A 21,270-nucleotide genomic window follows, 5' to 3' on the forward strand; every position below is an offset into this window, starting at 1 on the left:
AAGGTGGCTCTAGCCTTACTGAACAGAATATTTTGTATTATTAGGTGAATGGAATGAGAATGTGTGTGTAATGAATGGAATAAATCAGTGGATTGTAAATAACTTGAAAAACCTTGTGTTCAAAAATATTCAAAATGACAAGAATAAGTCATAGAAATCGACAAAACTAGGCGTCCATAGAACGGTAGAACACAATGGAGCCAATATTGAAATCAAGACTCGAATCTTAGCGCACGAATATAGAACGGAAGCGGCTGAAAAATTGCTGGATACGTCGTGGATCCATGCCAAGAACCCTTAGATAGAGATAGAGCAAAGGAGAATCTTTCTCGATAAAAAAAAACCGGGAAAACTCGTGCCATGTCTCAGGTGGTTCTTTTGATTTCAATTCATTCATATTCGAATCATTCGTTGTTGTTATCGATCAGTCTGCAATCACTGCTAAGTCTTTCAGACCCGAAGTGAGCCTTTAGTGTAGCCGCTAGGTTAGTGGTTGAAAAAATAAGCGTAGAGTTTGTCTGTTTAGTTGTGGAGAGATTTGCTCGTTTAGATTATGGATTGAATCACCCATTTCAGGCTCTGAAACAAGGCGACTTGCCGGAGTCTTAAAAAATTCAATCAAAAAAATGAAATAAAACAAATAGAATAAAACTAGGATAAAATAAAATAAAATAGAATAGAATAAAATAAAATTACTCGATGATCTCGTGTGTAGTTCATCAAAAATCAATGCACATTTTATTCAAAAATATTTTACGAAGTTCAAAGCAGTCCTAGGAGTCTGTAGCCTAAATATTACTTCGTCCTGCCTCGTTATTTCCCTGAATTTGATGTTATTAGATAAGAAATGCATGAAGCAACCCGCAGAAGTAGGAATTGGCTGAGGATTTATTAGTTATTCTGTTTTTGTTCCCGTACCTACCGCTATGTTATGCAATTCGTTTTCGTTTCCGCAGCAACTCATTGAGAGACGAACCCCGGAGGGCATGGAAACGACGTCGTTGCCAACCAATGACGAGATCAACTCACTCGGACTACCTCTTAAAGAATTCTCATCGTATGTGTTGCTAGGATTTCTTGGGAGTTTACGCATTGGTTAAGCATTCTCAGATGTAATTCTTTTTGTGTAGATCACTTTATCCTTCACTTATCTACATAGTACAGGATAATAGTACTGTAGTGACCTCCTTCAACTAGAACATATAGGTATGTCTATGCGAAAAATCTGTTTTTTCGGTACTGAACTTTCTACTGGAGAAGCATCATGGGGAAAAATAGGATAAATCCCTCATTCTTACCTCCGTGTGGTATCTACGTGAAGTTTTTTGTTTTCTCTGGTACACTGTTGGTATCTCGGTGAAACTAGAATTACAGAGACTTGGATGCTGTTCTTATTTACGGATTGTTTTTGAAAATCCTCTTTGAAATTTTGAAAATAGAAAATTTTTTAAAAAAGAGAAAAGAAAAATAAAAAAAAGAAAAGAAAATGTTTTTGAAAAAACCAACATACAAGTGATTTCACGGACGAAAAATCCTAAGAAAGAAAAGTAAACAGACAAAGAATCGGTGGACTACTTTTTTTCTAAAATTGTACTTGTATTTTATATTTTTGAGAAAAGCTTTGTTGTCCCTCTATATGGAAAAAAGGGATTTTCCGCCGTCTCTTGTAGAGATTTGATTTCCCCAAGTTAAATTGCTCAAAATCTTTCATTCTCAATTTTTTTTACCCTCATCAATGCTTGTATTTTTCGGTATAGGATCTAAAGGACCATATTTTAGGTTGAGATCTACAAAAAATGCTCTGATTCCATCTAAAAGCGATGTTTTTCCCTAATATTCGTTTCATTCGTCCGAAAGAGTGTTGTGATGTGGAGAATTGCCTATTTTCTGACAAAGCTCATGCTCATTGCACCATAAAAGGGTTGGTTTGCCAATTTTTACCTATTTTATAGTATTTCAAAGGTTTGAGGCATTAAATTTAAAATTAGGAAATCTTAAATGAAAATTATTAAAAAATTAAAATTTAGAGTGATGGCAAAAAGCAGCCTATTTCTATTTACCTCTTCACCTCTTCATCTGCACAATTTGTTTCGTTTGTCTCTAGTTGTGGATATTAGTGTAAAGTGAACTTCGAAAAGAAGAAAGAAAAAAAAGAACTCGCCCTATTAATTATTCCGAATATAGAACTACAAGAAGAAATCTCACTGAAAACGATAAAGTAGTCATTGGAATAGATTTACTACAAATCTCAACCTGATTCTGAGTCGGGGCCTAAGCTTCTAGTTGAACTTCAAAAAATTCTGATTCTGATTTGCCTAATTCTGACTAAAGGCAGCATACCACCAATCTGAGGTGGTACGGATTTCAGGTGGAATATACGGGGTCGTGGATTATGGAGACGGGGGTGATTCCGCTCATCTCTCCCTGAATCACTGCAAGCAGCAGCCTCCAGAATATTGTTTTGTATGACGCCATCTATTGCAACGCTCCACCCCTTGCGCCGCCTCCGCCCTGCGATTCGTCGAAAATCAATTCGGACTGCCCTGATAGGCTGTAAGGGACGCTACGCGTGCAAGGGTGGCGCGCTGTAATAGAAGGCATCGTACAAAACAACATTCAGGGACCAGCTGCTTGCAGTGATTCAGGAAGAGATGAGCGGAACCACCCCGGTCTCCACAATCTAACGACCCTGTATACGGATACTCCCCCTGAAATCCGTACCACCTCAGATTCGTGGTATGCTGCGTTTAATGACCTAAGCGTAGAACTTCGGAAAAAAATACGAGTTTACGCCGTTCAGTGTTGTGAATTAAAATGGTTTGACGCGCAGACATCTCTGAAAAAAAATGAAGGAACGTAGGCCGCAGTGTTTCTGAACATCAGCTTCCACAAGCAATCATTACGACAACACGTACGTACGACCAAACGATGACACTAAGTGCGCGAACGAATTCATAACTCAGCTGGCACTCGCTTAATTTGAAAAAGAAAATGTGAAGCGGGGAATTTTCGGGGAAAAAAATCAGTGACCAGAAAAAGAACGAGTAATTTTTTTAACCATATGGTGTTGTTTCGCAGATTTATGGGTTCTTAGTTTTGAGGGTTTTGAGGGTAGAGGGGAGGGGAGTTCTAAAGTCTTTCAAAGCATGAACAAAAAAAAAAAGAAAAAACACCGGGAGAGCTGTACTTTGCCAAGTTATGAATTATTAATAGGTAGTTATAAATTATTAAGTAAACTTTCTAGAAGTTTACTTAATGTGATATCTATAGTATGCTTAATATTTGTGTTTCTTATTATTCATATATTATTACACATTTATATATTATTTTTTTATTTTTAATTAATTTTTTTGTTTTTTGTCTATTTATGTCGAGAATGCTACCTGTCATGGCCACGCTAATTCATCATTCTCACCATGTTTACAATAGCAGTACCGTACTGTATACTGTACCAAACATAAAATCACTTCCACACAGGCCATATTGATATAATGGGGTCAAAAAGACCTCAAGCCAGAAGAGTTGGAGGCTAATCTCAAAGTTACGCAGTGAAGCTAGTGCCTGCCATTGACCATGGGTCCTTGCTCAATTCTTCTGTCCAGTAGCAGCAAGGTCCCACCTGGGTCGAGGGTCCTCGATGCTGTGTAGCTTTACTTTTCCAGCTCGAAGACAGCCGCTTAAAGAGTTGCTCCGAGTTTCTGCTCGTTTTTACGCAACTATAATTTGTGTGGAAAATCGTGAATTCCGTGGTAATTAGCGAAAAATCCCAAGAAAGAAATGCAAAAACAGATGAAAAATCGTGGGACTAATTTAAAAAAAATTCGATCTACAATATAACCATAGAACTATTATTCAGATGTCATTTCTGCTCCAGTGATGAGCTTATCATTGCCAATCATGTGGGAGTTTTTCATGCGGGACTACCGCTTCCGGCACAGATCGAATTCTTTCATATCGGTTGGTTTGTGCTCTTCAATTTCTTAGCCTGAATATCTTTTCGCATTGTTTCTTCTGCTGTTTGCGTTCTTTATGTCAAACGACCTTAAGAAAGACCTTAGAACTAAATCTTAGAAGGTTCTTTTCAGAGAAAGATGTTTTTAAAAGGAAATTAGGGAACAAATGAAAATCGCATAACAATCAACCACTTTTATTAATGGGTGGTTTTAAATTGTTAGCAGAAGAACGAGGTATTTTTGGGTCCCAAGAGTAAAGACCAGAAGGTAAAAAAAAAATCGATAATATGGATAATTGGCTGGATAATCTGATGCATTGGCTGATTTTCTTATACTGATTGTCGAGAACAATCTTGATATAAAAACAAATTGAATAATAGAATAAAAATAGTACAACAACAACCATAATAAGGATGTGAACCAAAGATCTATGGTTCCATGCTAATTCTACTAAAGGCACCACTCCTCGAATCTGAGGTGGTACGGATTTCAGGTGGAGTCTTCGTATACGGGATCATAGATTATGGAGAGGGGGATGACTCCGTCCATTTCTTGCTAATTGCCGTTAAAAACGGCCCGGAAGATACGGCTTCAGGCGTTTTGGCGCACTATTTTCTACAAGGAGCTCGACTGGAGCGCGCCAGCCGTGTGCATGCACCGCATCTTCCGGGCCGTTTTTTACGGCAATTAGGAACTAATTGCCTAATGGACGAATCATCCCCTTCTCCATAATCTACTATCCCCTAAAAGAATACTCCACCTGAAATCTGCACCACCTCACATCCGTGGGGTGATGCTTTCAAACTATGGGTACTCAGGACTTTTTCGCATAGAATGATGCTATTTCAGACTCAAAATGCTGCCCTATCCGGAGACCGAACTCCTCTTCATCGGAAACATCCTCCGATTGTCCATATTCTGGTAGAAAATCGCATTATCATTGCCGAGTTTGCAAAAAAGTGAGTTGTTTCGTCTTTGTTTCTAAAATAACATCCATAATAGAAGTATGGATCTAGAAAGAAGTATTGCATAAAATTCTTACATAAGAGATTTCGGATTTCCCGATCTCCACTCATTTCACAGCGCTCTTTCTATACTTCATCTTATTTACTATTCCATCTGATATAATTTAAAAATTACATTTATGCCTTCATGTATTAATTTATTTTATGCAAAATAAAGTAACTTTATTTCATTACTTTATATTATGTGTTATTTTATATTAAAAGGATAAAGGATAAAGTCACTGGCGTATCAGTCCACTTGGGATGCGCCAACGCATTTTACTGGAATTCGGGATCGTTGAGGGTTTGGAACGCGTGTTGGCCTATATATATATATATATATATTATATATATATATATATATATATTATATATATATATATATAATTTTATATTATGTATTATGTATTATTTCATTACTTTATATCATATTATTATTATGTATTACTTTATTTTATCTACACATTTCTCATTCTACTGAGTTATCCACCTTAAGAGACAACTTTTTGCTGGAAACCAGTGAAATAAACCCACTACCAATTTCATGTATGCACTTAAAGTCTAAAAAGCGAGAATTGAAATATGTCTGTGAATTTCAATGTGCTACAATGGGATAAAAAAGAACAATTCCTCTTTTTTCGCCTAGGCTTAGCATAGAATGCAATTCTCAATATTAACCTATGAATATGTATGAAATATTCATAGGATGGCTTCCTGAAAGATGAACAAACCCATAAAGCGCTAGCCTAACTGTTTATGATTAGAAATAAATTCCAGTATTTCATCTCCGTCTCCGAACACTCATCGGATCAATGCCAATCGCAGCTGCGATGTGATGTGAACAAAATGGTGAGGTGATAAAATTTCTGTAAAAAAAGCTCTATAAAATCGTCTCTGCATCATCTCTTCTTCCAGAAAACTGTGTACTGTATCTGTTAAAAACCGATTGCTAATAGTTTGTTATTTGTTAATTTCGAGTAAAATTTCAAAGTTTCAAAATCTTTTAAGTTTTTAGTAACTCTTGAATGGAATTTCAAAGATTCAACAACCATTTCAGGTGTGTTCTCGACCATTTTGCAAGCTTAAAAAGAAACAATTACATTTTCATTGCTCCGTATGTGATCAGGGTTTCTCAGACAGGATCAAGTTCCAAATGCATGCTACAAAACACAGGTATTCTCTTAATAGTAGGTAATAATAATATTGTGGAATAGAATTTCTCTCGAAGTATGACTAATTTCGGATACACGAGTGTAATATCTGTGTTGCATCGAGCAACCGCGACGCGTTCGCTGCAACTTGGTGTGTGAAGCACCATTTGAGGCCGCGCCGAGGCTACTAGCATCAAAAAACTACTTCTTCATGTATATTCAGCCAAAAAGAAAAGCAATTTCCTTAGAAAATTAGTTATGTCTTCCTAAGGGTTTTTTCTTCAGTAATTTTTGGTCCCTATGTCTCACGTATGAAACCACATTTTTTTTTCAGGAATTCAAGTAATAATTCTAGCCACCACGTTCAAACTATGAGGAAGTATAATTTGGGAAAGCGGAGTGAAGAATGCTCCACGGTTAGTCGACCTGATTTTTTACATTTGTATGTTCTTCCCGGAAAAAAAATCACAGTTTTTCTACGGATTTAGGTACATACTCAAGGGTGTTTCGCTGCCTTTCAAATTCTTTGCTAAATTCTGTATTTTTATCTTGCTGCAGCACCGTGAGAAGATGAAAATTGCGTTAGCTTCTTTCTCTTAAAAAAAGGGTTCGAAAAAGCTAACGTTGAAAGATAAATTTTGTTTGAAAATAAATCAAGAAATAGAATAAAAATATACACAGTTTTGATGATATATGTAGTTAGAAAAGTTATTTAGAAAAATTCAATTGTGACTTCTGGAAGCAGATTCAAACATTTAGACTTTTGAAATTCAAAAATTTTCACATCTACCTTCTCTCGCTCACTTTAATCAATATTAAATTGGTGTTAATTAGTAGTAGTATTAATTTATACTGTATTTATAGTTAATATTGGCATTAATTTAAGGAATATTAAGTTAATGCAAAGAAAAAATCGATGAAACCGGGAATGCTAAGAGAAGAAAGCTAAAACAATTATGAGGAAGTAAGAAAGAAGTTAGAAAATATACGGAGTTTTCTTCCGTGAAACAATTCCATTACATCCTAGAGACAAGATGTTAATTATTTGGTGAATTAATTATTTGCTGTTCCTACTGTAGTGTTATTAAGTACTTTGGAGCCACAATATTTAGAAATTTTTAAATTCCGGCTTTTTTTGCCACTTTTTGATTTGTTCGTTTCTTTTGATACGTCCTTCTGAATGTGTTGTGGATGGCTCATACGACCCGCTTTCAGGCGTCAAAATTGCCCGTAATCATGACTGACGTTTCAAACAAGTGGACGACGAGGTCCGACGAGGATTCCCTGCCACTTGATCTTAGCGTCAAAAAAGCCTCGCCGTCAGATCCGCCAAAATCTTTTTCCGGAGAGCTCGAGAGCGTTGGATTAAGCAACGGTGAAGAGCTTCCGTTCACTTTACGAAGGATCCGATTTTCTTTATAGTTTGGTCACTGGATGAATAGTTTGATGGCGATTTTTTTTGTTCTTGTTCTGTTCGGAACAACTCCACATAGCAGTTAAATATAGAGAATTGAATGGATTGCTTTATAGCTGTGTCTGTTCTCTCAGGAGCTGTACGCGTGTGTGTGTCAGCTGCTGCTCGATATGACTCGAACAGCTGTTTGTGCGAAACATTGTTGTTGTTAAGCGCCGAGCACCTGTAAAACGAAATGTAAATAGTCGAAAAGAGGTTTCGAAGACTTTTCTATGAAATTAATGAGATAAAGGATTGGAAGATAAAAGAAAAGGAAAAAAGAAGATTGGAGGAGAAAGGAAAAGGAAAAAAAGAGTGAGGAAAAAGGTAAAGGAAAAAAGTACACAGCGTTGATAAATCTCCATACGGATGCGCCTCTGGCGTGAAAGGATCCAGGAAAATAAAGAAAACATAGCAATATAAAGTAAATAATAGAGTAAAGTATATAAATGATTAAAGTGAAAACAGTAGGTGAATAGTAGAAAAAAAATCCCCTCTTTTCTGTATTTTTCAAAATCATTATGGTCATCCACAAACGTTTAGACGGGACTCTATTTCTTTTTTATTCCATTTTTTTTCCAAGAATCCCACTATTGCCATTGCTCTGCGGATGCATTTGTCCCCACGTGCACTTGTTCTTTGAAAAAAAATCTGGTTAGGAACCGAAAAGCATAAACGGGATAATGATCAAGAAACCTCAGGTTATTAAAAAGTAATGGTCAAGTATAGTTTTCCAACTCTCTCCCACACATTCTTAATTCACCCTTCTAAATGTCTTAACTCACGCCTCTCGTTTTTTTCGGATCCATTAAACCTATTGGATGAACGAATACGAAGAAAATAATTCGGAATATCACGTAAGCTTCCCACAACGTTTCTAATTCTTTTAATCATAGTGCAAGGAAAATGAGCCAGAAAATGAGGAAGCAAAGAAAAAAGAAGAAACAAAATGCAATTGTCTAAAAATAAAAGAGATAAGAATATCGGGGAGAAAAGAGGCGAGAAAAGCGGATAAATCCCACGAATTAAACTGAAACTAGAGAGGAAAAGGGTTGAAAATTTGAAAAATGCTAGTAGTTTTTGAGTTGCTCCCCATTTTAACCATCAAGGTATATTTGCAGATAATAAAATAGTGTAACTGTTAATATTACACAGATATTCCTCAAAAAAAATCAAATTTATTCAAAATTTCAGTCCATGAGTTTTAGAATGAGTATTTTCACCCATGAATTTCAACATTTGTACTAACTAAAAGATAAACAACTATAAGCAATCATCGTTTTTCAAATATGAATTAAAATTAAAATAATAAATTAATAAAAACAAAAAATGAGATATTTTTGGATACTTATCTTCTGTAAGATTCTACTTACACCCAAACTGACCGGAAATAATACTCAGTGGAAGCAAGAGTATCCAAATACCGTACAAATTCTACTAAAGCATGGTAAGGAAAGAAGCCCCATTAAAAAATATGCCGGGTTACTGTACATGAAATATTCAGCGGAAACTTACATCCGGTTATAGAACTTTCGAAAAACTCCGGAAGTGTATTTTTGCGAAAGCTTGGCGTAACATCTCACATAGATTTCAAATAAGTCTGAATTTCCAAGAAAACATGTGCAAACCTCTAGGGAAAATATGGATAGATGAGAATCGCCTCCATCAAAATTACGAGCAACACCAAAACCGCAGACTGCCGCCTAATCGAGGTAATTTTTCTGGATTTTCGCTCGACATAATACGTACGTATTCAAAGGTCAGTTCTTTGCGCGTAAATCCAATTTCAGCATCAGCAGCGTTCTCATAGGAACGCGCGTGTGCGTGTGTGTGCCTCATTGCGTCTTATCTGTTCACGTCGTCGTCGTCGTCGGTCGCCGCTGCCGCCGCCGTTCTGCCGCCTCCCTCCGCCCCTCAACTGACGCGAGGTCACACTCTCCGGCTGCTGCTGCTGCTGCTCGCGACTCTTCAGCTCGACCACATGCGTTTGCTTGCCACTTTATTCACTGTTGTTACAATAGGTGAGATAATTTCAGCTGAAAATTTCCCAATTTTACAATATTTTCTCAGTTTACTGTAGCGATTAAGAATTTTCTAAAGAAAACGAAGTAGAATTATTGCCCTTTAAGCTTCCTCCTATGTCGACATGAAATTTGAAGAAATTCCCCTTGAGAAAAGATCCATCAAGAAATGAAAAGATAAACGCAGAGAAAAAAAGGCACCAAGAGAAAATGTTAGAACGAATCCGATGGATAAGTGCTCAGTGAGAGAATGCTGCAAAACTGCCGATGTTTTCGCGTGCGGAAAAAGAGAACTCCCTCGTGGCAGAAGAAAACAACTTTTCAAAAACGGAAAACATAATTTTGAAATGAAATATGCGCTTCTCTTAGCCGTCGGGCACCATTTTTTGAAATTGAGACTAACTAAATATTTGTGGCGCATATATATGTGCACTTTTCTCCGTCTAACGCCTTTCCGGAACCATATGAATGATAGATGGAGATGCTTCCACTACTGGGAATTATCTAGAAATAAATATATTTCTATCTTCCCTCCTTTTCCCTTTTTTTGATTTTTTTCTTTTTTTAAATTTTTGTTTGTATTTTATTTTAAATTAATTCATTTTTCTTATTCTTCTACCAAATTTTTACACAATTTCTTTTCAAAATTTCTTTGCGATTACGAATAGCAACCGTAAATACCATTGTTTCTCACCCTTATTTATAAAATATGAAGAGAGATACAAAAACAAGAATAACTCCGGAAATAAACTAAAAAAACCTATAAATTCAAGGAAAACTGCCTTCTTCTTTTTCTTAATAATTATTGCTTTTATTTTATTTTAAATTATTTCACTTTTTAGCTTCTTTTATCAAGTTTTCCAATCACAATTTGGTGAGTTCCTAAACGATTTCCATGAGATCCAGAAAAAAATATTCCAGATTTAAATACTGTTTTTTTCTTAGGATTTTTTTTTGCCATACTGTCAAAGACCTCATGTCTACCATACCGCTCTACTTCGACCGTCATTTATTATTCAGCGGAAACATCCGCGCTAATTAATCTCGCGCGCAGCAATCCAGTGACTTTTATTTCCGTTACTGGATTTATTCCAAGAGAATTATGCGCTGCTGCACTTCAGCTGCAAACTCTTCTACTGCTGTCATGCAGAAAACCTTTAAAAAATCAAAAAACATAGAAATTTTAATTGATAATAAATAAAATATGAGAGTAATAAAACAAATAAGTTCATTTTGTTATCGGTTATCTTGTTTATTTGCCCTCATTCGTGATTGGGACACTCGTCAAAAAACAATATGTTAAACTAAAATATGTTTAGATATAAAATAATTTGTAATATATATATATATATATTTCATAATTTAAAATTTGTAAAACGAAGAAAAATAACTTATAAAATACATATATGATGATTTAAAATTTATAGAATTAAAAACTTAAAATTCAAAATTTTTTACAATATATCGTATATAATATAAATTCGTATATGAAATTATTTATTTATTTATCAAATAATGTAAATATTAATTGGTTCCTTCCTCAAATAAATCATTTTAAAGTGAAATAATTGTGAAAATCTACTCACAATAACATCGTTCACGTTCCGCACCATTTATGAGATTTAGCCTAACGGAACAGTAGAAATAAAAATAAAATAAATAAAGAATAAAATAAACAAAATAAAATTTTTCACTATGTTTGTTATAAATAGCATGCATGCCTTTTAGTTTTTTTTATAAGAAAAAAAAAAGATAAAAGGACATCAGGCTCTATTTTCATTCTATGTACCCCACTGTTTTCCAGCTAATCCATCCTGAAAACTAAAAATATGTCAGTATTTTTGAAAGCCTGGCTTTTTTTCGTGGTGCAACTGTCCGCTCATGACAAACTACCCAATTTCCGTGGTGAAAATGAATTTTTGAAAGATCCCTGGGGAAGATGATGAATAACGAGCGGAAGAAATCGCGTTTTTTTTCGATATTCAAAGAAGTTTCCTTTGTTCCTCAGGATATCTTTAATTCTATACACGGAGAATCTCGTTAGAATAAAAGCTGAACAAAAACTTGGGGAACTAAAAAAACATCTTGATAAAACAGAGAAACTGGTAACAGATTTTTTCCTTTCCTGCAACGGAATGTCACAGTTTTTCTAGCATGAGCACCTAGAATGATTGATCTCAGTATTTTTGCTATTTAGGACCTTGCTAGAAGATTTATTTTATCTTTTTATTCGTGGGTTCTAAATTCGCTCCTGGTAGATATTGATGCAAAGAGAAATTTCACAGGATTTCTCACGATTTTTTTTTCGAATATTTATCAGTAATGAAGTTTTCTATACATCTTTTAATCACATAAGGTTGTTCCCCACAGACACGTTGTTTTTCTCTTTTTTTTCGCAATGTTCATTATGAGGGGAAATTTGATATCAATCGTTAATATTCATAGCAGAGTCCTAAAAGAAATAAGCTGACCTCAGAAAATCCTCTTCATGAACTCTTTATTATCTATGGGATGGGAAAATCGAATCTTTACATGTGTACAAGCCGAAAAGACTAAGGATTACCATGTTCAGCTTCAAAAATTCGCACGCTCAACTGATTTTTAGTTCCGGACGCTTGAAGCCGGCCATATATCCTTTACGAAAAAGAAGAAAACGTTGCTGGAAAAACACAATTCTAATCTTACTATACAGAAAATGTCACTTTTATCAATTTGTTTTTATTAATCAGTGATGGCGAGCGGAGCGAACATCACAGAAAGTCTGAGGTCCGGCTTTAGCAGGACGTTCAGACTGGTATATATATACATATATATATTTGATTCTTGACTTATTTAAAAGACTCAACTTGGGATTTGGACCAAATGCTTCGAAAAAGTGAAATCAATAAATTTGTTCTTTTCAAAGAATGTTTGATTTTTTTCTGAAAAAAGAATACTAATTTCCTGTAAAAAAAAAGTTTATTCTTTTACACTTGATTTTTTTTTTCAAAGATGATAGTTAATGGAATGAAATATTGTCTACTTTACTTTACTCTGAATATCCAACACTTAAGGATTTGCATCTTTCGCTCTTCGCAATTTCTTCTATCGCTGCGAATATTTGGGCCTGGTTAGCTCAGCTGGTGTGAATTACCCTTCATTAATTCGCACTTCAAAAGAAATCTTTATAATGAGCGCGCTTGCGCACTGTAATTAGCGGATAAGATGCGCTAAGATTTTGCGAATATCCTGTGCAAAGATAAATTTTAGGCCACTCTACGAATGTGGATATGGAAGTGGACAATATTTCCATTAATATTCCATTAACCACCATGTTTCAAAGAAAAATCTAAATTAAATGTGTTCTTTTCTTTAAAAAAAAGAACGTTTAATTCTTTTTCTGAAAGAAGAGTATTAATTTTCTGCTGAAAAAGTTTATTCTTTTACATTTAATTTTTTTCTTCAAAGATGATAATTGATGGAATGAAATCGTGTCTACTTTTTTTCCTCTCAGCACTTGTGAGATCATGGCTAATGATGAACTCTTTCTTGATTCTCGTTGATTACGACTAAGGATATTTCCAAGTCTCATTTTTTGTCGCTATGAGAACAGAGCTCCCAGTGGGAAAAAATTGGTTAAAAAATGCCTATACTATACTTAACGTTATACTTACTTCACACTTGTAATACTAATAAAACTAATACTAATACTTAACGTTCGTAACTTCTCCCAAGAGCTCCTTTCAGACAAAAACAAATAGAAAACTTGATATATAATTCCTATGACCCTATTTACAACTGTCGTTGCTCTGGTCCCGGGAGAACTCCTGGAGCTCAGCAATACTACGTCAGTATCTTAAAGTTGTGGGAAATATAAACGGGGAACTCCTTAAAACCATAACAGAGAGTTCAAAAATAAAAAGTCAACATTTTCCGCTCCGCTTAGCGTTTTGTCCGCAACACATTAACGAAATCAAAACATACTCTTTCTAGTGGGTGGCGAAAATGTGGTGAACTCATTTCTCTGTTAATATTTTTTTCAGAGAGTTATAAAGTTGCTAAAATTCTGGCTTTGAGAAGGAAAAAACAACAGAACAATAACAACGCGCTATTCTTCACTTTTCTTTGTTTAATTTTAAGAAAAGAGAGTAAAAAGTAGCTCTCAGTTATCTTAATTAAGCACGTTTTTGTAAATTTCTCGTCGTAACACCGTTTTAACCTTGGATAAATTTCCGAAGTATTCCCATGATTTGTTAAATCGACAAAATCGGAAAAAAAACTTTCACTAGCTCAAAGTAGTTATCTTTCCTTCTATTTATAACCAGAATTTTTGAGCACCATTTATTTCCCCATAGGAATTCTCAGAAGAGGCTGCTTTTCCACACCATCAATTCTTAGATGGAGGTTTTATCAGGAGTAATCTAAGCTGCATCGTCCATCTTACCGCGCAAAAAAAAGAAGAGAAACCAGCACTAACAGCTACAATCTCAGCCTTACGAATAGGCTTGTTCGGCATGTTTTCGATCTTTCTGCGTATGTTTATGCGGGGAACGGGGGGAGGCGGCAGGGGGGAACTCGGCTTTCCGCCGACGCTGTAGTCATCCTCACATCGGAGTCCGGGGATAATTAGCTCAAAAGGCGTTCGTTGCGCACATTTCACGAGATTTACTGACATTGGATGTCACTAGGAGAGGCTGAAGATCGCGAACATAGCGCTAACTGGGCAATTTGTTGCGGGTACATTAGTCTGGAACGGATATCTAAGCGATTTTAAGATTGCAGTAAACGGATTGGGATGCATGGTGAAGGTATGCGGTGGGAATGAGAAGAACGATTTACGACGATGTCCAGACGTGGATGGTTCATGTGGAAATTATCATAGTGAAAGGTATAGCATCAATTTATTATTTATTTTCTTTCAGAAATTTCAATATTTTGAATATTTTCAAATTTATACAGGTCAAATGGTGAAATAGTTGATGGCGTGGATATTCGATGTCCGGCTAATGCGCCCGTGTATGCACCTATCGAAGGTGAAATGTACTTCTGGAGGCCATTCGGTGGAGCAGCCGATAAGGCATGCGCTGACCATGGAGCTCGGATTGAAGGGACTGGACAATGGCAAGGTAAATCATAAATAACAGGGAAATTTTTTAGGGAAAGAAGATAGGGATTATTAATTCTCATAAGTTCTTATGGAACAGAAATTCGCCTTACTGTAATTATATTTTGTTTCCACAGACAGAAATAAATCTATGGTTGGATAAGATACAGCTGGTGGGAGGGGGGCGATCTCAACATTGCTCTAATCGAATCGTACCTAAGCTGCACCTGGGGCACAAACAAAAAAAAACGTCCTTAGAGCACAAATAGAGCGTTCCTAATTGATGAATGGCGTTCACATTTGAGACGGAGATAGTTCATCAATCGACAGCTCATTACTAGAAGTTAATAGTTGAACGGTTCAGTCGGGGGCCTAGAATCTAAGCATTAGTTTTAAAGGATCCATGGTATGTGGGTTAAAGCTACCTGGAAAAAAAAGGAAGACAGACCTGGAACTTTTAACGCTTACAACTCACTCCAAACTCTCGAAACCGATTTACTGTGACTTACTTGACTGGCCCATGTCATCGTCTGACGCGATTACGGGGCATCTTCGCCGAAGTGTGCCGTCCTTGAACATAGCTCTACCCAACCTTCTCGATCTTCTGCGAGAGCTTGAACAGAATTTTACTGTAAATGGTAGCGGGTTTACTGTAAATGTTAAAAATATCTGAGTCATGTAGCACTTTCGGGGAAAAAGAACAGGAAATGGATTAAGAGATGGTTCCTCCTCAATCCGCATTTGACAGTTAAGAACAAAGGTTTTTGTGCTCTAGAAGCAATTTTACGCTCTACTGTGCCGTTCAGCTGTAGTACCAGTAGATTTCATTTTGTGCAACAAAAAAGCCACTGTTGCAGCTGAGAGACTGGGAAGACATATGTTTCGCATAATGTCGTTCATATTTATTTTCGCACGAGCAGGCGCAACCCTTCCCCTGTAACGCTACCGCTTCTTCAGTTTAAAGGCATCATCCCACGAATCTGAGGTGGTACAGATTTCAGGTGGAGTATTCGTATACGGGATGGGAGACTATGGAGAGGGGGGTAATTCCGGCCATTTATTCATAATTGCCGTAAAAAACGGTCCGGAAGATACGGCTTCAGGCGTTTTGGCGCACTATTTTGCACAGGGAGTTCGACTGGAGCGCGCCAGCCTGTGCGGCGCCGCATGTGCGGCGCCGCATCTTCCGGGCCGTTTTTTACGGCAATTAGGAAGAAATGGACGGAATCACCCCCCTCACCATAGTCTCCCATCCCGTATACGAATACTCCACCTGAAATCTGCACCATCTCATGCAGATTCAGGTGGTTCGTGGGGTGATGCCTTTAACCCGCACATTTCTCTCTTCCCCTTTTCCAATCAACATCACAGCCATTCGAGCCAAATTAGGTAGAGTTGGGTCCAAACGACCTGAAGTTCGGTGGACTCGAGACAGTCCGGTGATGGAGTATCGAAGTGGGACCCTCGATGACACCAATGGTCGCTTCAGTCCTTGTAAAGACTTCGATGGTCCCAAATGGATCGCAACCGCTGGTTCCACAGCGCCACTTCGAGCGCACCCGCCTATGCTATTGCACCGAGCTTTAGATCGCTTTAATTCGGCTATACTTTTGCCTCCATCTCCATTTATAAAAGCGGTGACCTCAAAACACCAATAATCTTTTAGATCACGTGACACTGTTGTTCATTCCAATCCAAGAGTGGCTAAGAACATTTTGACACAATGACCCTCACAACAATTGATCACAGTGTTTCAGGATATGCTGTGCATATTTCTGCTGTCAAATTGGACTTCTACGGCGGACGAGTAACCGCAGGAGAAGAAATAGGGAAAGCAGTTGATAGGTTCGGACATCTTTTCATACTGGCTATCTATCGCTTCTTCATTTTCTCTCTCCTTAATCGCACTAAGTACCCGACTGGGAGAAGTATAGACTTCATAAGAAAATCTTCCCGAAACACATGAATGGATTCAATTTCTGTTCAGTTTTTTTGTTCAATTTTTTTTCAAAATCTAGCCCACTCCAGACCTCCCAAACAAAAAAAAGACGCAGGATTCAAGGCAGAAGCATAAATTTAGAAAAAAAGAGAAGAGATTTCAGAGTAGTCTAGTTCCACATGTGGTTAAAAGTTCAAAGTTAAATGCGTAATGAGGAGCTTTCTTTGAATACACTAAATGTTTCGTTGCAACAACAAAGAAACGGAAGTAATCAACACAACGAACTATAGCCGGGTCAAAATGACATGACGCACGGTGCAGTTGCGTAAGCGGCTACGCTAGAAGCGGTACGGTGCAGGGCAGCGGTTGGAATCGAGGTGGGACCATGGCGAACTGCAAGGGGTGCGTGGCGATAGCAGCGAGGATCCTTAGACGATCCCAACCACTAAGCTCCACAGCTTCCAGCGCAACCGCACCGAATTCATCTCGTTTCCACACGACTATATTTAGTACAACAAAGTGAAACACATTGGCACAACGATATGAATCCCTGCTACACTTCTCCTAGCTATATTTTCCATATTCATACTCCACTTCTTACTTTTTTTTATTACGATGGTAATTTCCATCAACTTCCAGGAACTGCTTTGAGGATGGCGCTCAAAAAGATGTCGAACAGCACATCGAGATGAAACTGTACAAGGAAGGGAAACTGATCGATCCCACTTACCATTTACAGAGTTGTAAGTGCTTATAACATTCGGATAATTGGATTGTTACATCTTTGTATTATTTATCACATTGTTGCCTTCATAGTTAAACATAGTCAAACTTCTAGGTATGTGTACAGGACAAATTTGTGAGTCGAACTCTAAAAACAAACTGCTTGGAGAGCCATTCAAGTCGGATAAGTAAGCTTTCCAACATTCTACTTTAGAATTTAAAGAAAGAACAGTTAAAACTATCTAACTTCTCACTTTCCAGAAGATACAATGGCGTTCGTGGATGGGACATCGAATGCCGAATGATCGAAGACGAGGACGGAGGAGAAAAACGAGCACCATTGATATACTCTCCAATCGCTGGAGAACTCGTAGGAAGGTAAGGAAACAGTTTATGAGTGAAGAAAGAAAATTGTCCAGGCAAGTGGTTTCTGAAATCGTTACAGGACCCGCCTAATTTTCGATCAAAACGGAGCTTACTCAGGTTGTGACAACGATGGAATGTTTATTGTTGGAACGGAAGATTGGATAGGTTTGAAGTTTCATCTTGAGGTACTTTCCCATGTCCACAGTTTATGGATAGATATTTTTCTTCGCAGGATTTGAAGCACGCCTCTACAATGTGAAAACGAGAGAGGATCTCGGATTTGGTCGTAAACGAATAATACAAGGTGAACCAATTGGAACACGGCTTAACTGTGATAATAGTCCGGACAGCGTTTTTCTTGAGGTTTGGAGAGTTTCGCGGGATTTCAATCGATTTTTTCATGAAATGGAGAAGGTTTTAAAAGACGCCGGATGTCAATTTTAGATCCGTTATCAAGGCCGAGTGGTTGATATGAGCGATGTGATTTCGGCCGAAAAATGTCAACTGCCACAATTACCAGACTTGTTCAAATAAGACGAAAATTTTATGATATTCTTACCTTCGTGTTTGTTTGTTAATCCTCACAAATGCTCAGAACATGACGTGATCCTCCTCAAATATGATGGCGATAAATGTATTTAATGCAACATAGTCGTACTTTCAAATGCATCTGTCATTGAAATCGAGTCAAGTGGAGTTATCAGCGACATCATCGAATGATTCCATAAACAACAACAACTCATCAAGAGCAGCGTTTCACGAAGCTGACGTTGTGTGGAAACGTAATAGAATACATGTAGTCGGTTCAAAACGACATGAAGTACGGTGCGTTTGCGTACGAGGTCGGAGTTTGCGATGGTTGGTGCCAGCAAGGGTTCCAGCACGCTCCGAACCGCTACGTCCCACCGCTTGAGAGAAGCCGCGTACGCAATTGCCCTTGCTTCATGGCGTTTTAACCCTATTATACGTAGAGTTTGGGGTGTAGATTGTGAATATCGAAGATCAATGAGTAAAGTAAATTATTATTATTTTTCAAATAAAACCAGTGGAAATAGGCTGCTGAGGGACCAGAGCGTGTAGAATAATAGCGCGTTCTATAGTACCTCGTACATATTAAGGCAGTTCCCACACCGTTTTTTAAACGATTAGGCAAAATTGACCAAGAACATCTTCGTAATCTACAGATATTGAAGATAACGGCTGGTGATACATACTTTCGAAGCAACTTTTTTTCTGCCTCGAAACGGATCCATTTCTGTATGTGATGCTATCGTGAGCAATTAATTACAGAATAGAGCATTGTAAATGTTAACATACATACACTATCCTCTTTAGAAAAATATGAATCAAGTCAAGATAAAGTTTTATTAGAATCGTAGGATGCAAGAAGTAGAACATCATGCAACAGAAGATTCGTACAATCTAAGGTAAAGTCTGTATAGAACGACCTTGAACCTGCTGCAGTTCTGTAGACTGTTGCACTCGATGGGCTCGCTAAAGCCATCCTAGGATAGAGGTAGGAGCATCGCTTGTTCCACTCGAGAAGACGGGATGAATGGAGCTATCTAAGGTCCCATCTCGATCACAGCCGCTGGCTCCACCGCGCCGCTTTGAACGCTGCCGTCCACGCAATTGCACCAGACTTCATGTCGTTTTAAAGGCATCACCCCACGAATTTGAGGTGGTGCAGATTTTAGGTGGAGTATTCGTATACAGGATGGGAGAGTACGGAGAGGAGGGTGATTCCGTCCATTTCTTCCTAATTGCCGTAAAAAACGGCCCGGAAGATACAGCTTCCTTCATTTTGGCGCACCATTTTGTACAAGAGGTTCGATTGGAGCGCACCAGCCTTGTGCGGCGCCGCATCTTCCGGGCCGTTTTTTACGGCAATTAGCAAGAAATGGACGGAATCACCTCCCTCTCCGTAGTCTCCCATCCCGTATGCGAATACTCCACCTGAAATCTGCACCACCTCAGATTCGTGGGTTGATGCCTTTAACCCGACTATACATGGGTCTAATAAAAAATCTGGAGTTTGAGGAAGAAGGATTCCAAAAGAATAGAGCCAAGCAAAATGGCAAAGGCAAAGAGAGAATGAGGCAAAGAGAAAGGAAGGAGAAGAGAAAGAGATAGGAACTGACGAGGTTATGAACAACGAGAGTATAGTTGAGCCAGAACGACATGAAGTATGGTGCATTTGCGTACGCGCTCGAAACAGCGTGGTGGAAGTGAGGTGGGACCAACGCAAACTGCAGCGATAAGTGGTGCCAGCAAGGGTTCTAACCTCCTAACCACTGCGCTCCACCGCCCCACCCTCGAAAGAAGCCGCGTGCGCGATTGCACCGTTCTTCATTTCGTTTTGACACTGCTATACACTTGCGTTTGTGTTAAAGTAGAGGAGGGATGGATTTGGACGCTAAAATGAGCACATTAATACCGAGGACCTAACTACTGGTTTAATTAGAAAAAAAAGGACGACGACAGAATAAACCCGCACCCACGCGTATTCGTCGATCTTTCGATGCAGTTCCGTATTCCCTTATGATTAAGATGAATCCACAGTAAACCCTAAGTGCGCGGAACTGTCTGACTTTGTTCTCTAATAATCTTTGTTCTGTTTCAACACTGCTTCTTATTTTGTTCTAAACAACCACAGTACTCAGCGGTAACGGCGCTTGTTGAGTGTAGTGACTTTAGGGCGCTGGTCATACCCATTCCGTCTCTTATATCTTTGCAATTATTCATATTCCTTTATCATCTCACTGCACTATACTAATGTAGAATCATGGAGTCATCTTTGTGCGATCCATCTATCACGGTAGTAATCGCATTTGACATCAAAGTCTGTTGTTTGTCATAATTTTCTGCCACCACCTTCATTTTCAGATTTTTTTTCGGAATCATCTCAGTTCCACTTCATGGTATTCTTGTAAGTACTTTCAGTTATCATGACAAAGTCTCAGTTCCTTAGCGACATGCGATTAACAAAGGCATCAGAGGAATAAGCCAGGTATTTCCTGTAACTTGCCCTTTGTTCAGAGCTGAAAAGACACTCTTACTCACTTCACCATGGGATTTTCTGTAGCGATCCGATATAAAAGGTTGTGATTAATACAAAAAAAACTCGACCTCTTTGTTATCTTAGAATATCATAATAGTTAATTATCTTGGAATGAAGTACCATTTTTTTAATCCAATTTAAAGACTATTTCGAAGTCCCATAGATAAGTCCGTTTGACAAAGTAAGCGCTATCAGTATCACCATCGCCATCAGTGAATTGTTTAACTTAATCGTTTTTGTCATAATGTCTTGTGGTTTAAAATGTAAAAAAAAAAAACTCGCTAGAATAGCATTGTAAAGGAAAAAAGGCGTGGTTACAAAAAAACGCACGCGTCCTTCCGCAAGAATGGAAGCGTACTTATCTGTGCGATTATAGAGTACTTAAAAATTGTGCAATAGTGTAGTTTGTGTGCGGTCTTATCATTTCATAGCATTTACAGTGATTAGTGGCGTCTAAGAGGAATGAGGAATAGTGGAAAACAAGTAGAGTGCATAGAAAAGAAGGAACGTATTATC

At 37.7% G+C, this 21,270-nt stretch overlaps 2 protein-coding genes across 3 annotated transcripts; both read left to right on the forward strand.

The window, feature by feature from the left end:
* Window positions 1–986: 986 nt before the first annotated feature.
* Window positions 987–7,530, forward strand: RB195_017126 (uncharacterized protein; the record flags this gene model as incomplete). Of its 2 annotated transcripts, XM_064183978.1 has the most annotated exons (7): window positions 987–1,057; window positions 3,857–3,957; window positions 4,803–4,912; window positions 5,735–5,806; window positions 6,015–6,130; window positions 6,443–6,524; window positions 7,324–7,530. In XM_064183978.1, the coding sequence occupies 7 exons, from the start codon at window positions 987–989 to the stop codon at window positions 7,528–7,530; spliced, it is 759 nt and encodes a 252-aa protein (XP_064039859.1). The 2 variants fall into 2 exon arrangements, with proteins under 2 accessions (XP_064039859.1, XP_064039860.1); XM_064183979.1 differs by lacking the exons at window positions 987–1,057; window positions 3,857–3,957 and having other exon boundaries at window positions 4,788–4,912; window positions 5,722–5,806.
* A 2,012-nt stretch (window positions 7,531–9,542) lies between these two features.
* RB195_017127 (uncharacterized protein) lies at window positions 9,543–18,227 on the forward strand (the record flags this gene model as incomplete). Its single annotated transcript, XM_013437804.2, has 10 exons — window positions 9,543–9,582; window positions 14,344–14,449; window positions 14,521–14,687; window positions 16,423–16,510; window positions 17,244–17,347; window positions 17,443–17,515; window positions 17,589–17,705; window positions 17,773–17,858; window positions 17,926–18,056; window positions 18,138–18,227. The coding sequence occupies 10 exons, from the start codon at window positions 9,543–9,545 to the stop codon at window positions 18,225–18,227; spliced, it is 1,002 nt and encodes a 333-aa protein (XP_013293258.2).
* Window positions 18,228–21,270: the final 3,043 nt, after the last annotated feature.

This window comes from Necator americanus, chromosome II, assembly GCF_031761385.1.
Source record: "Necator americanus strain Aroian chromosome II, whole genome shotgun sequence".
Lineage (NCBI taxonomy): Eukaryota > Metazoa > Nematoda > Chromadorea > Rhabditida > Ancylostomatidae > Necator > Necator americanus.